We start from the raw sequence: 12,150 nt of genomic DNA, 5'->3' as shown, positions 1-12,150 counted from the left end.
CAACGGGGACGTCTCCGCTTCTGCCAGCTGCCTGCCCTGTCTGTTCGAGGGGGCCTCAGGGACACCACTGTCCTAGGGCTTCCCTCACCATCAGTCCAATACTTAGGGTGTCCATGGCAACAAGCCCAGAGGTCTGGCCTTGGGTCCCCCCCAGCGACCCTCCCCTGGCCTCAGAGTCCAGGGATCAGCTAGGTTTCCAGAATCCAGATGTGTCAAGGCCCTGGCCCTTTCCCCGTATGGGCACATGTTGTTCCTGTCTCCCTGGGCCGCAGATGGCTCCGAGTTCTGGAACATCCCAGAGGCCAAAGCCCAGCATCACCGTCACATCCCAGCCGCACCTTCCCAGAGAAGCACAGAGCTCTTGCAAGAAGAACATTGGTTCTAGAGCGAGCTGGCTCTGGGTTCCCATCCTGCTATTATCCCAGCCATGCGACCTTGGATAAATTGCTTTATCACCACTGACTCCGGCTTTCTCATCTATAAAATGGGCATGACCGTGCCTTACGTTGAACAGCAATAGTGGGGCTCACGCAAGCTGTGTGCAAGCACGCAGCACACAGTAGGAGCTTTGATAAGTGGGGTAAATGATACCCCAGCTAGACCGGGTAGACCGGCTGGGCGGTCGGGCGCTCTGAGCCAGTGGGCATCATCCCTCCAGGTCTCTGGGTCCTGTCTATTCCTGTCACCCATCGAGGCTGCTGTGCCACTTCTGTAGCCACCTGTCAACGCCAGCTGCCGCCTGCACCCATGAGGGCACCAAGCAAGGCCCCAGCTGCCCCAGGGGCCCGCCACACCCTGCCCTCCCAGCCGACTGCTCCAGCCAGCCTTCAGGTCCCCAGAGGAGGGGACTCCGGCAGCTCCCCCCGCTCCCAAGGGCACCCCTTCATCCTCACCCTAGGGCCTCCCACACCCCCAGGGGCTCCTCATGAAAGCCCAGGGCCCGGGGACCAGCGCGGAAGCCCCTCCGCTCCCACAGCGCAGCCCCCCCCCCACCCCCTCCGCCAGGCTCTTACCACATCCTGCCGCAGCCCTGCGTCTATTTCATCAAGCCAAGGAGTGCTTTTTAAATAAATCTAAAAAACTCCACTTCCTCCTTGGCAAGTTCATTTTAAGTCATTTTATCTCTTTCCCCCCTATATTTTTCCCAAATAATGTGATTAAGTGACTCAGCGCCGGCTGCCTCTGGCAGGCCTGGCCTCTAATTCAGTTTGAGGACGGCCACCTTTGACCCCACTCCACTCTGGTTAAGAGAACACTTAAGCGCCATTCTACCGCTTCCTACAGAGAGAGGCTGGGGGGGGGGGCGGTGAGGGGTGGGGGGCGGCGGGTGGGGGGGAAGCGAAACAAACTTTCACATAAAATTATGGCATATAGATAATTGAGAAGTTTAAAAACATGAATCTAATTGTACAGTCCCCGGAGAAGCCCATATCGAGCCACCCTATAAGAGGCCTGGAACCTCCCGATGATGATTTATTGCTAAATCCTAGTATTTTTCAATACATTATAGTTTTTAAATTGTGTTTAAATTGAGTGTAGAGGAGCAGAGGCCATTAGGAGATGCAGAAATGATGATTATATTTAAATATTCATGCACGCAGTACCTTATTATTGAATCTGAACACTAACAAAATCAATATTAAGTGCGGTTTGACATGAATTTATTTATGAATTTCGACTTTCTAAGTACTGTATTTTTTCACTCAAAAATTGTGAGTATAATGTAGTAATGATATCAAAACACAGTGTCAGAGAGCATTAGCTGGGGAGGTTATAAACCTCAGGATTAGGGGGCCCCAGATTGCCCTCAAAAGTGCTTAGTACACAAAACCCAATTCTTTTTTTTTTTTTTCCTCCTTCCCTGTTTCTGAATCGTGCAAATCCACATATACTCCGGGGGGAGGGCGAGCGGGGAGGGCGGGGAGGAAGGGAGGCTCAGCTGAAGTGGCGGGTAGAACGCGGGCACTCAGCTCAGCCGAAGCTGGGGTGGCAGGGGTCCGTGGCTCTCTGCCAGGTCCTCCCTCAGCTTGACACCCAGGAAGCGGCCCCCCCGGCTGGTGGGGGAGGGGGGGTCCTAGGGAGTCCGGGGTGGAGACGGTCTGAAGGTCTCTTTATTTCCCAGACTTCTGATTTGGGGGGCAGGGTGAACACTGGTAGATTCTAACCCCAGGAAACCAGCACATAAGGAGTTAGAGAGGCTTTGCCCCCCACATTCTGGGTCGTGCCCCCAGATGCGTCCTTGGGGCAGACAGTTTAGGCCACCGCCTCTCGCTGCCCACCAGGACCTGCCTGCTGCCCGCTGCCCCTGGCAGTGATGTTGGTGAAGATGTTGAGTGTGAGGACCGTCACCCACCCAGGGTCCCCGCTCCTCCCCGCCATCCACAGCTCCTCCTTCGAGTGGCCTGGGGCCCTTCCTGCTGCCCCTACACCACCGCTGCCCAGGAGGCCACCTGCAGCTGGGGGAGGGGGGGGTACCTGTCCCAACTGCAGAGGCTTGATGTCCACCTGCTGGCTTAGCCCCTGAGCCTGGCACAGCCATGCCAGCTGGTGGTGGCCCTTATACCCACGGAACCGCTTGACTGACTCGTTCCCATACGCCCGTACCCACAGAGCCCTGTGTAGACACACACACGCACACACACACTCACACACTCACATGCACACATGCTACATGAGAAGGAAGGAGTGGCCAGCTAGGGCGAGACCCCGTTTTCCAGATGCAGAATGACTCCCGATGTGTGGTCTCTTTGGACACAGGCAATACCCATTCCCCACAGGGAGAGAACCACATACAGCTACTGTCCCTGACTTCAGCTGGCACCGGTCAGCCCACCCCGCACCGTCCCCACACACCCGACTGGGACACTCGGTGACCCCAGTGTCCCCCAAGTAGGCTCCTGCCCCCACACCCGTTAACCCGCAGACACCCCAGGGCCCAACGCTCACCACATGCCGCCCTCAGGGCCCCCCAACAGTGTAACACACAGATGCACCCCTCGACACTCACGAGCCCCCGCCCTCCCACGCAGAAACGTTCACATGGGTGAAGCACACACACTCAAGCACACAGTCAGTCCACAATCATCCTTACACACAGCCCCACACACCCCAACACCCGGACGCCCCGACAGACACAGACACACCCCCACTCCCCAACACCCAGGATGCTTACACATGCACACCCCCTGCCCCGAGGCTGGCTGGGGGCCAGGAGAGCGGCACAGCTGTCCGGCTGTCCGACAGCGGGGGACGCAACCTGGGGCCCAGGTCAAAAAGCACTTAGAAGCTTTGATTTGGAATATTCATCAGCCTTTGGGGGGGAAAGAAAGAAGCCCACACAAAGGGGAGGGGGAGAAAGAAAACTCAACCCCGACCCTAAACTCTTTTCCAGTAAATCGATGTATTTTGCTATAATTTTATTAGGAATATAAAAGGAGCCTTTTCAAAAGTGCTTAGGACGCAAAAAAAAGAGGCGGGCGATGGAAACATTAGTCTGTCTGTATTAGCAATCCCATAGTCACATTTTATTGTTACTGTCAGGATGCAAAAGCTGTGCTTAAAACAAAATAATACATAATGTATTACTGAGGCATAAACATCAGTGAGCCGCGAGCGGCCGGCGTTTTTATTTTAAAAAGGAGATGCAAGGGGGAAAAAACGATTGAGGGACACAAGGTGGGGGAGGGGTGCCGGCAGCCTCTGGGGGTCAGCCGGTCCCCGAGAACTGGGGTGGGGGCAGACCCCCCAGTGATGATTTTGACCACATTGTCATCTTCGTATCGGCTCCTCCCAGGAAAAAAAAATCTGTCTCCCAAAGTAGCGCCAGGCTCAGGGACCTCCTACTTCCTAGCTTCACCCTCAGCACCCTATGGTTCATAAAGCTCTGGCCCTTTGTCCCGCCCCAGCCCTGGCCCTGACCTTCACCGCATCCCGGTGAACTTGGGGGGGGAGGCAGCTGTTGTCTCCATCTTGCAGGTAAAGACATTGAAGCTCAAAGGGGGACAGTGATTGACTCTGGTCACCCAACCAGGGAGCGATGCGGTCAGGCCCAGAATCCAGGGCAGAGGCCCAGAGTTCTGGTTCAGTGTCCTTCCCACTGTATCCAACTGGCTAGTCTCCAGACGGGGCCCCTGGGTCCCTGGGCTGGGCTCTCTGCCCCACCCTTACCCCTGCAATCCGTTCTCCAACATCAACCAGTGTGATCTTCCAAAACGCAAACCACATCTTGTCTAATAGTCTCCAAGTACATTCCATGCCACCCAAGGAACATTGTGCACCCCAGGGGGCCCCTCCTCTCCCCCCCATCCCCTTGCTCACCCTGCAGCAGAACCACTGATTCTTGCTCCTTTCCTCCAGCCCCTAAGCTCCTGCCTTAGAGTCTCGGTTCCTGCTCTTCCACCTGCCTGAAGTCTTTTCTGGCCCTTTCCATCAAATACTGCCTCCTCCAAGACGTCCTCCCGGGTTGCCCAATCTAAATGAGACTCTCCGTTACTTTTTGTCTTCTGTCTCTGTTTCACATTTACTTGTTTATTGCCTCAAACTAGAGCATAAGACCCGAGGAGGCAAGGATCTTATTGGCTTTGGTCACTGCAGTGTCCTCAGTATCTGCCACTATCCATGCATAGATGGAAGGATGGATGGATGGATGGACGCTGCCACTTGGCTGCCATCGTGGGCCAAGGCTAGAGCACATCAGAGCCCCAGGCACATCTGGCCTGTGGCCCATCCTGCTCTGTTCCCCCAAAGCCCCCCAGGCAGGCCCAGCTTCCCACATTTGGGAGCCCCATAACCCCACCAGAGCCAGGGCCCCCGGTCTTGGCCTGACCCATTGCAGCCTCTGCACAGTCACCGATAGGGCTTCTGAATTTCAGCACCATATGGACCAGCACTGCCTGTAACATCTGGGATGACTCCTCCTCCATCCTGCGCCCACCCCCCAAGTTCCTCCCAGCTGTTCTTGGCCCCCTAGGGGAGCTGGGCCAGGCTCCCCACCTCGGTTTCCCTTCCAAGGCCTGACCGCCTCCTAGCCCTTGGGTGGGACAGCTGCTGGGGGATCAGGGAGGAGCTCCCCACCCTCCATCCTGCTGCGAGGCCCTCGCTTCCCCCTCCACACTTGCCCCTGACCCCTGAGCCAACCTCCCCCCCATTGTAGACTTCCTCAGAGCCTCGGGCCTGCTCTGCGACCCCATGGTTCACGCAGGAGGACACTGGCCCTTATGAGACAGCTTTAAGGAAACAACGGTGAAGAACAAGAACCTGGCTCTGCTTCTTATTGGCTATGTGACTCGGACCCATTGCTTTAACCTCTCTGCACCTTGGTTTCCTCATCTGTAAAATGGGGCAAGGATGGTATCTACCTCCTCAGGCCTTTGCGAGGCTTGTGGGGGAAATGCGAGGCGACGTACGGAAACCCATTGGCCCAGAGCTCGGCATTTAGGGGCTGATCCACCATTCAAGGGCAGGATGCCCGGCCAGTGTCAGAATGGGTGATTCTAGGACCAACCTCCACGGTCCCGCCCCTGAGCCCTGGGGGCGGGGGGGGGGGGGGGGGGGGGGGGGGAGGGCAGCTCCCCACTGTTAGAGCACTTGGCACTTGGTGCCACCTAGTGGTAGGCGGGGGCACGGGGGGCCTGGCCGGGCTGGTGGGGCCGTGGGGCAGGATGGAGTCGAGAGAAGCAGCCGGGAGCAGGGGTCTACCACCTCTCTGGGCGCTGCCTGGGACCCGTGTGCACCCAAGAGGCCACCCCGCTCCAGGCCTGGAGGCCATTTTGGGAGAAAGAACAGGAAGGGCCGCCTCAGGACACCCAGTCCCCGGCTCAGGAGTCCCGGGCCAGGCCCACCAGCCACAGCTCAGATGTCTGCACTCCCACCGAGAGACACCCCAGGAGAGGAACGAAGGAGCCAAGAATGTCATCTCCAGCCTGCAAGTGGCCGCAGCCCCCTGCCTCCGCCCCGACCCGCCACCGCCCTCAGGGCCCGGAACGGCAGTCTGTCCTGCATGTCCAGCTGGAAGACCCTGTTCATTTATACACTGTGCAGCACACACCTGTTGAGCCCCTACTATGTGTCAGGACCCTGGGAACGCAGAGGAGACAAGACAGACACTTGGTTGTAAGTCTGTGGGGCTTACATTGCTGGGGGGGCAGAGAGGCAGATGGGGAGAGGAGGGGGCAGACCAGCAAATAGCTAAATTCACAGTGTGTTTAAATGGGCATAGATGGTTGAAGTGCTGGGGACCCTGGGTGGGGGGTGGGGTGGGGGGATGCCAAGCAGGGGAGTTGGCCATGGAGGACACCAAGGGCCACACCATGATCTCAGCATCACCTGGTGAGGAAGGCCTGGGGCAGTCGCCAAGCTGCCTGCCTCTAACCCAGCTGTGTGACTTTGGGTGAGCTACTTAACCTCTCTGAGCCCTCTGAGTTTCATCGCTGCTGAAATGAGGAACATAGGAGCTACTACCTCACTACCTGACAGGAGGGTGTGTCATCAGGACTGAATGAGCCTCAGAACATTCTGAATGTGGCTTTTAGAGCAGCCTCAGCTCTGAGACCCTCTGCTTCTGAAGACCCTGCCCCACCTTTTTCATTTCACACACACACACACACACACACACACACACACACGGCAGAGGAATAGCAGGGGCCGTGGATCTGCCACACATCTGTGTAGACACACCCAGGCGGCCTCAGGAGTCAGCACTGAGCCTGGACAGGTGTGCAAGGCCCTGAGCGTGCGAGGCCGTGTGCATCTAGGGATGCCAGCCCAGGAAGTGTGTGGTAAGCACACACATGTGAGCCTGTGGCCGTGACTGTGAGTACCTGCGTGTCTACAGGGCTGAGGGTCTGTCCTCCCTTGAGGTCAGGGTGGCGGCAGGCAGGACTGTGCCCGTGGGTGGGCAGGGCCCTGGTGGGGCCGTCGTTACCGCCGACGACCAGTCACTGGGGGAGAGACGGCACTCGCTACTCCTCTCCGCCCATCCCCAGCCTGGCAGGGTGAGGCCGGGCTTCTGCCCGCCGGAGCTGCGGGTGAGGACAGCTTCATGCCCACCCATGGGGCAGGCTCACTGCCTCACCCTGGTGCCCACTCTGGGATCCCCTCACCTGCAGGGCTCAGCCCCTGGGGTTGGGGTATCTGCCTTAACCTGGGTGGGCAGCAGAGCCCAGAGAGGCCGTACTCCCCCGCCATCACGGTCAAGGGCGCTGCTGAGGCTAGTTCTTCGTGGGTGCTATCGGCCGTCACAGCTCTGGGCCCCGCCCTGCATGGAAGTTCCCAGGGACAGGAGACCACAAGGTCTCTGGCACCAGGTGGACTTGGGTTCGAATTTCCAGCCCCACCTCTTTATGGCTGTGTGGCCTTGGACAAGCCATGTCACCTCTCTGAGCCTCATTCCCTCTCGTATGAAACAGCAATAAAGATATTCACCCCTGCAGGATCCTGGGGGTGGGGGGGGAATGGATATCATGAGAACAGGTAACACCTAGCCCATTGCACTTGGCAAGCTCTCATCAGTAGTAGCTTCTATTGCATTGATGGCCAGCCCTTGGTGTATGCCGCCTCACTCGTCAAATCCCCCGAGCAGGTCCCCATGGCGGTGGCTTTATTGCTACCCTATTCTCCAGATGAGGACACTGAGACTTGCTGAGTGATTTGCCTGAGTCACACGAGTGAGGAAGAGAAGCAGGACTCACAGGCAGGCAGACTCCAGGCCTTTGGTCTTGCCCTGAGACGGTCCTGGCTCTGCCCTCCGAGCAGACCCTCCGTCGTGCCCCAGGTCAGCCCCCAGGGCTCCATTTCGTTCTGTGTCACCAGACTTCACACAAAGCCCACGCAAAGGAGCCAGGATGGCCAGACAGAACTTCCCTCCCAAACCCAGCCCTGCCCCGTTCCCTGGTCCCGTTACTATCCCTGCGGGGTCTGTCCAGGGAGGCTGTGCCACCCCTCCCGGGGGATCCCAGAGCAAACGAGCTGAAGGATCGCCAGCCTCCTCTTCATCCACCATTCTCATGTCACAGGGGGGATACGGAGGCCTGGACATGGAAACGCCCAGCCCCAGGTCACTCAGAGTCCAAATCAGGCCCTCGTGTACAAAAGTGTTCCCTACAATGGGAGCTCGGGGGATTCAGGCGGGGCGGCATCCAAACTTGAAGGAAAGACCACCGGGCTCCCTGGAACTGCGTGCATGCTCTGTGCCTTCCCATCAGTCCAACAAGCCTTTGCCAGACGCAGCTGGTGCTGCCTGGGGCAGGAGGCAAGGGAGCCTGGGAAGAACGGGACCTGAAGCCTGCTCGCTAGAAGCTCACAGGCCGGTGGGGAAAGCTGACCACTGAAGAAGAAGAAATCGGTGAGATGGGCCTTGCTGGGAAACAGAAGAGCACCCCACCTGCTGTAGGATGTCAGGGAAGTCTTCCTGGAGGAGGAGGTGGAGCCTTCCCAGGCTCTCAGCCAGAGTTTGAGCTACTTCTTTTTTTTTTTTTTTTTTTAATTTTTATTTATTTCTAGGAGAGAGAAAGATAGATAGCGTGAACAGGGGAGGGTCAGAGAGAGAGGGAGACACAGACTCCGAAACAGGCTCCAGGCTCTGAGCTGGCAGTCAGCACAGAGCCCGATGCGGGGCTCGAACCCACGATCCGTGAGATCATGACCTAAGCGAAAGTCGGACGCTTAACCGACTAAGCCACCCAGGCGCCCCAGTTTGAGCTACTTCTTAAAGAAGAGTCAGATATTCGCCAGCAAAGTGAAGAAGGAAGGGCACTCCAGGCAGGGGGAGCAGTGAAGAGACTAAAATTGTTCTTGAAACTATGGCTACATAACACACCACCCCCAAAACTTCATGACATAAAACAGCCAGACTGTGTGGGGCAGGAATTTGAACAGGGCACGGGAGGGATCTGCTCCGTGATTCTACGGCCTCGTCTGGAAGACCCAAAAGCTGGAATCATGGAAGGCTTGTCATTCACCCATCTGGCTTTGGCTGGGACCTCAGATGGGCTCTTGCATCACTTTTCTCTCTCTCTCTCTCTCTCTCTCTCTCTCTCTGCAGCCTCTCCATGTGACAAGCTGGGGTTTCTCACAGCATGGTGACCGGGTTCCGAAGGCTAGTGTCCCAGGAGAACAAGACAGAAGTGTGTGGAATTTTAATGTCCTAGTTTCGGGAGTCACACAGTGTCACTGCCATCGTGTCCACATTCAAGGGAGGGACCCAGATCCCCACCACCAGGAGGCGGGACTGTGAAGGCCACACTAAGCACTTGTGGGATGAAAGAAAGGTAGGGTGGTCGTGTGTTCGGAAAGCAGTCATTGCAGAGATCATGAACGTCTTGAATGGCAGGCTAATAGCACTGACTGCCCTTCCCCCTGGACGAGAGGGGAGAAAAGCCTATCAGGGAATAGAGAGCAAAGAAGCCAGGAAACCTTGGGGGCAGAAGCTGATGTCTCAGTTTAGATTTCCCAGGTGGCCCACCAAGAATGCTGCCAGCCCCATTTCTAAGCCTTGTGCTCACACAGCACTGGGGTTCCAGGGACCTTCCAAGATCTTGGCAGGCTGTGAGGCCCCGCATCTCCCTGGAGCCCCGTAAGCTGGGCGGAGGGTCCCTGCTTCTGGTGGCCTCCTCTCGGGTCCCCCACCTTCCCGGACACAGGTAAGAGGGGCAGCAGAGGGGGGTCCTCTGCTCTCATACCACTGCCTCTGCAGTAGCCGAGGACACCTTCATGCAGGTGGTAGACCAGCTGTCCATCTCAGAAGGGAAGAAAGAGGAGGTGTGTCCCCTGGACGTCGCATCTCCCTGCCCCGCCCCCCTGCCATGGATCTCAGGGCCAGGATGGGCGGGGCCTAGCAGCTGCCAAGCCCTGCCCTGTCCTCAGACTCACGGGTCCAGGTGACAATGCTCACACGTTCCCAGGATCTTCCTCCCTCAACCGGGCAGCCGCCATCAGCAAGGGGACAACTGAGGCAGGGTTTGGCCTTCCAGCCTCATCAACTCAGTAACTAACCCACTATTTGCCTAGAAGTCTGTCTCCCCGCTTCACAGGGAGCCCCCGAGGGCTGGCACAGCCTACCGCATCTCTGTGGCCCAGCACAGAGCCCGGCACATGGTAGGTTCTCAGTACCTATCAAACGGACAAATGAATGAATTCATGAATCTTTCTAATATCTCGATTCCCAGTGCATACCCTGTGCTTGGCACATGTAGGTGCTCATCGGGCATTTGCTGGCTGAATGAATGAATGAATGAATGAGGTTTATTCTTCTCCGGATCCCTAATTTCTAGCACGTGGTAGACATTCTGGACTTGTTGGATTGAAATGACAAAGCAAAAGCCCTTGAGGGCCTGTCTGGCGCAAAGGGGCCTCTGTTGCTTAGAGCGGCCCATGGAGCTCCAGCCTGGGATCTGGGTACTGTGACCATGATCTTCCTGCCTCCCCAACTCTGTCCAGGGCAGGGGTGAGAAGGGGGGAGACTTCTTTGCCTTTAGCACCGGACAGATGGGTCAGAGGCGGGAGAGAGAGAGAGAAAGGCAGGCAATCAGACTGACCTACAGCACTACAACGGACCCTCCCCAGGGAGGTGTCACCAGGGCCCCCCACCCCCCAGGGCAATTCTGGAGGCCCCTCCCCTGCCACCCAGGCCACCGTGTGAGTGCCCCCCAGTGGGAAGGGCTCCCCACAGCCCCCACACACACAGAGCCTGGCTTCCCGACCCTCCGTGCACTCAGTGAGTCGGGGAGGGGGAGACAAGTTGAGGGGGAGAAGGAATTCTTCCTGACAGTTTAAAAAGTTTTGGCATTTTCGCGAGGGCACATGTAATATTTAAATTACTTCCCCTCGGCACGCCCTCACGCCTGCCTTGGCTTCCCCAGGTGAATTTGTAGGCGCTGAAATGGTCTAATTTCCCACACAAGCCATGTCAAATATAATTTGGGTGCGAAGTTGGTAATTATACGTAACATCAGTCTGATGTTAAAAACACTGAAAAATTTAGCAAGAAGACACTACTAGAGAGACATAAGTCTGAGGCCCAGCCAGAAAGAGGCAGGCCTGGGCCCCACCGAAGCCAAAGTCTTTAATTAATAATAGCATGTTTTCAGAGACTCAAAGGACGCAGGTCCCCAACTGTCTGAAACTCCTTTGTCTACCAATTACCACCATTTGGGGGGAGGGGCAGAGAGGAAGTCGCAGGCAGTGCCCAGATCCTGGCTGAGAAGTTGCTGAGGTTTGGGCTGAGGCTGCGGCTCGTCTGTGGGCCAAGGTCCCGCCGCCAGGGCACCCCACTCTGCTCGCCTGTCCCCAGAGGCCAATCCCGCTGTCTCCCCCAAGCTCCGTGGGTGGATTGTGGGGAAATGAGGAGGTTTGCCTCCAGGCCAAGCAGCCCAGCAAGGCTGGAAGGGTCCCGAAACGATGCCTGTGCCCCTCTTGGTTTAAGTGGGGCTTTTTTTCTTTCTTTTCGAATAGTGTAATGGGCAGTTTTTATGAGGACGGGGACCACATCTTGTTTGCTCACCCCTGTGTCCCTGGCATCTGGCACATAGTAGGTGCTCAACAAATAACTGTTAAATGAACGTATGGTATGAAACAAGCTCTGATTATTCCTCGCTCTAACCCTGTGTGGACAGAGTGAGCCCTAGAATTCCTGCCAGTCCCGAAGAAAGGCCACAAGACATCTGAGAGGTTAAGGGGACAGGCACACAGCCTGGATTAGAATCACACGATTCCACACTTAAGAGCCCTGTGACCTTGGGACAATTACTCAAACTCTGCCTCAGTTTCCTCACCCATAAAATGGGCATCACAATAGATCTATCTCCTAGGATGGCTGTGAATTCCGAATGGGAGAGGCAGACAGAGAGAGAGAGAGAGAGAGAACGAATCTCAAGCAGGCTCTGCGGTGACAGCACTGCCTGATGCAGGGCTCAAACTCACGAGCCGTGAGATCACGACCTGGGCTGAAGCCAGGGTCACCGAGGTGCCCCTCCACGCAAAGCACTCAGTACCTGGCAGGTAGCCCTTGTTTTGCTAAGGGACATGGGTGGGTGTGGCTTTGTAGAACTCTCCAGAAAGGGTTTCCAAAGGCTGGACGAGGTTGAGGAGACAAGGGGCGGCCCCTGGGGCGGAGGGACTTGGAGCGAAGAGGCAGATTTCCAGTGGGCACTTGGG

General features: G+C 56.8%; 1 protein-coding gene across 1 annotated transcript in view; it reads right to left on the bottom strand.

Moving 5' to 3' along the window:
- Nucleotides 1-2,253: 2,253 nt before the first annotated feature.
- The window catches only part of CUNH1orf127 (chromosome unknown C1orf127 homolog), a 53,738-nt gene continuing 43,841 nt past the window's right edge, over nt 2,254-12,150 (bottom strand). The window contains 1 exon segment of the mRNA XM_039234960.1: nt 2,254-2,456. Coding sequence (XP_039090891.1) covers nt 2,254-2,456 — 203 coding nt within the window.

Source organism: Hyaena hyaena, unplaced genomic scaffold, assembly GCF_003009895.1.
Source record: "Hyaena hyaena isolate Hyena2069 unplaced genomic scaffold, ASM300989v1 scaffold_94, whole genome shotgun sequence".
NCBI classification, from domain to species: domain Eukaryota; kingdom Metazoa; phylum Chordata; class Mammalia; order Carnivora; family Hyaenidae; genus Hyaena; species Hyaena hyaena.
The sequence above is the reverse complement of the archived record's forward strand: the minus strand, read 5'-3'. Positions and strand labels throughout refer to the sequence as shown.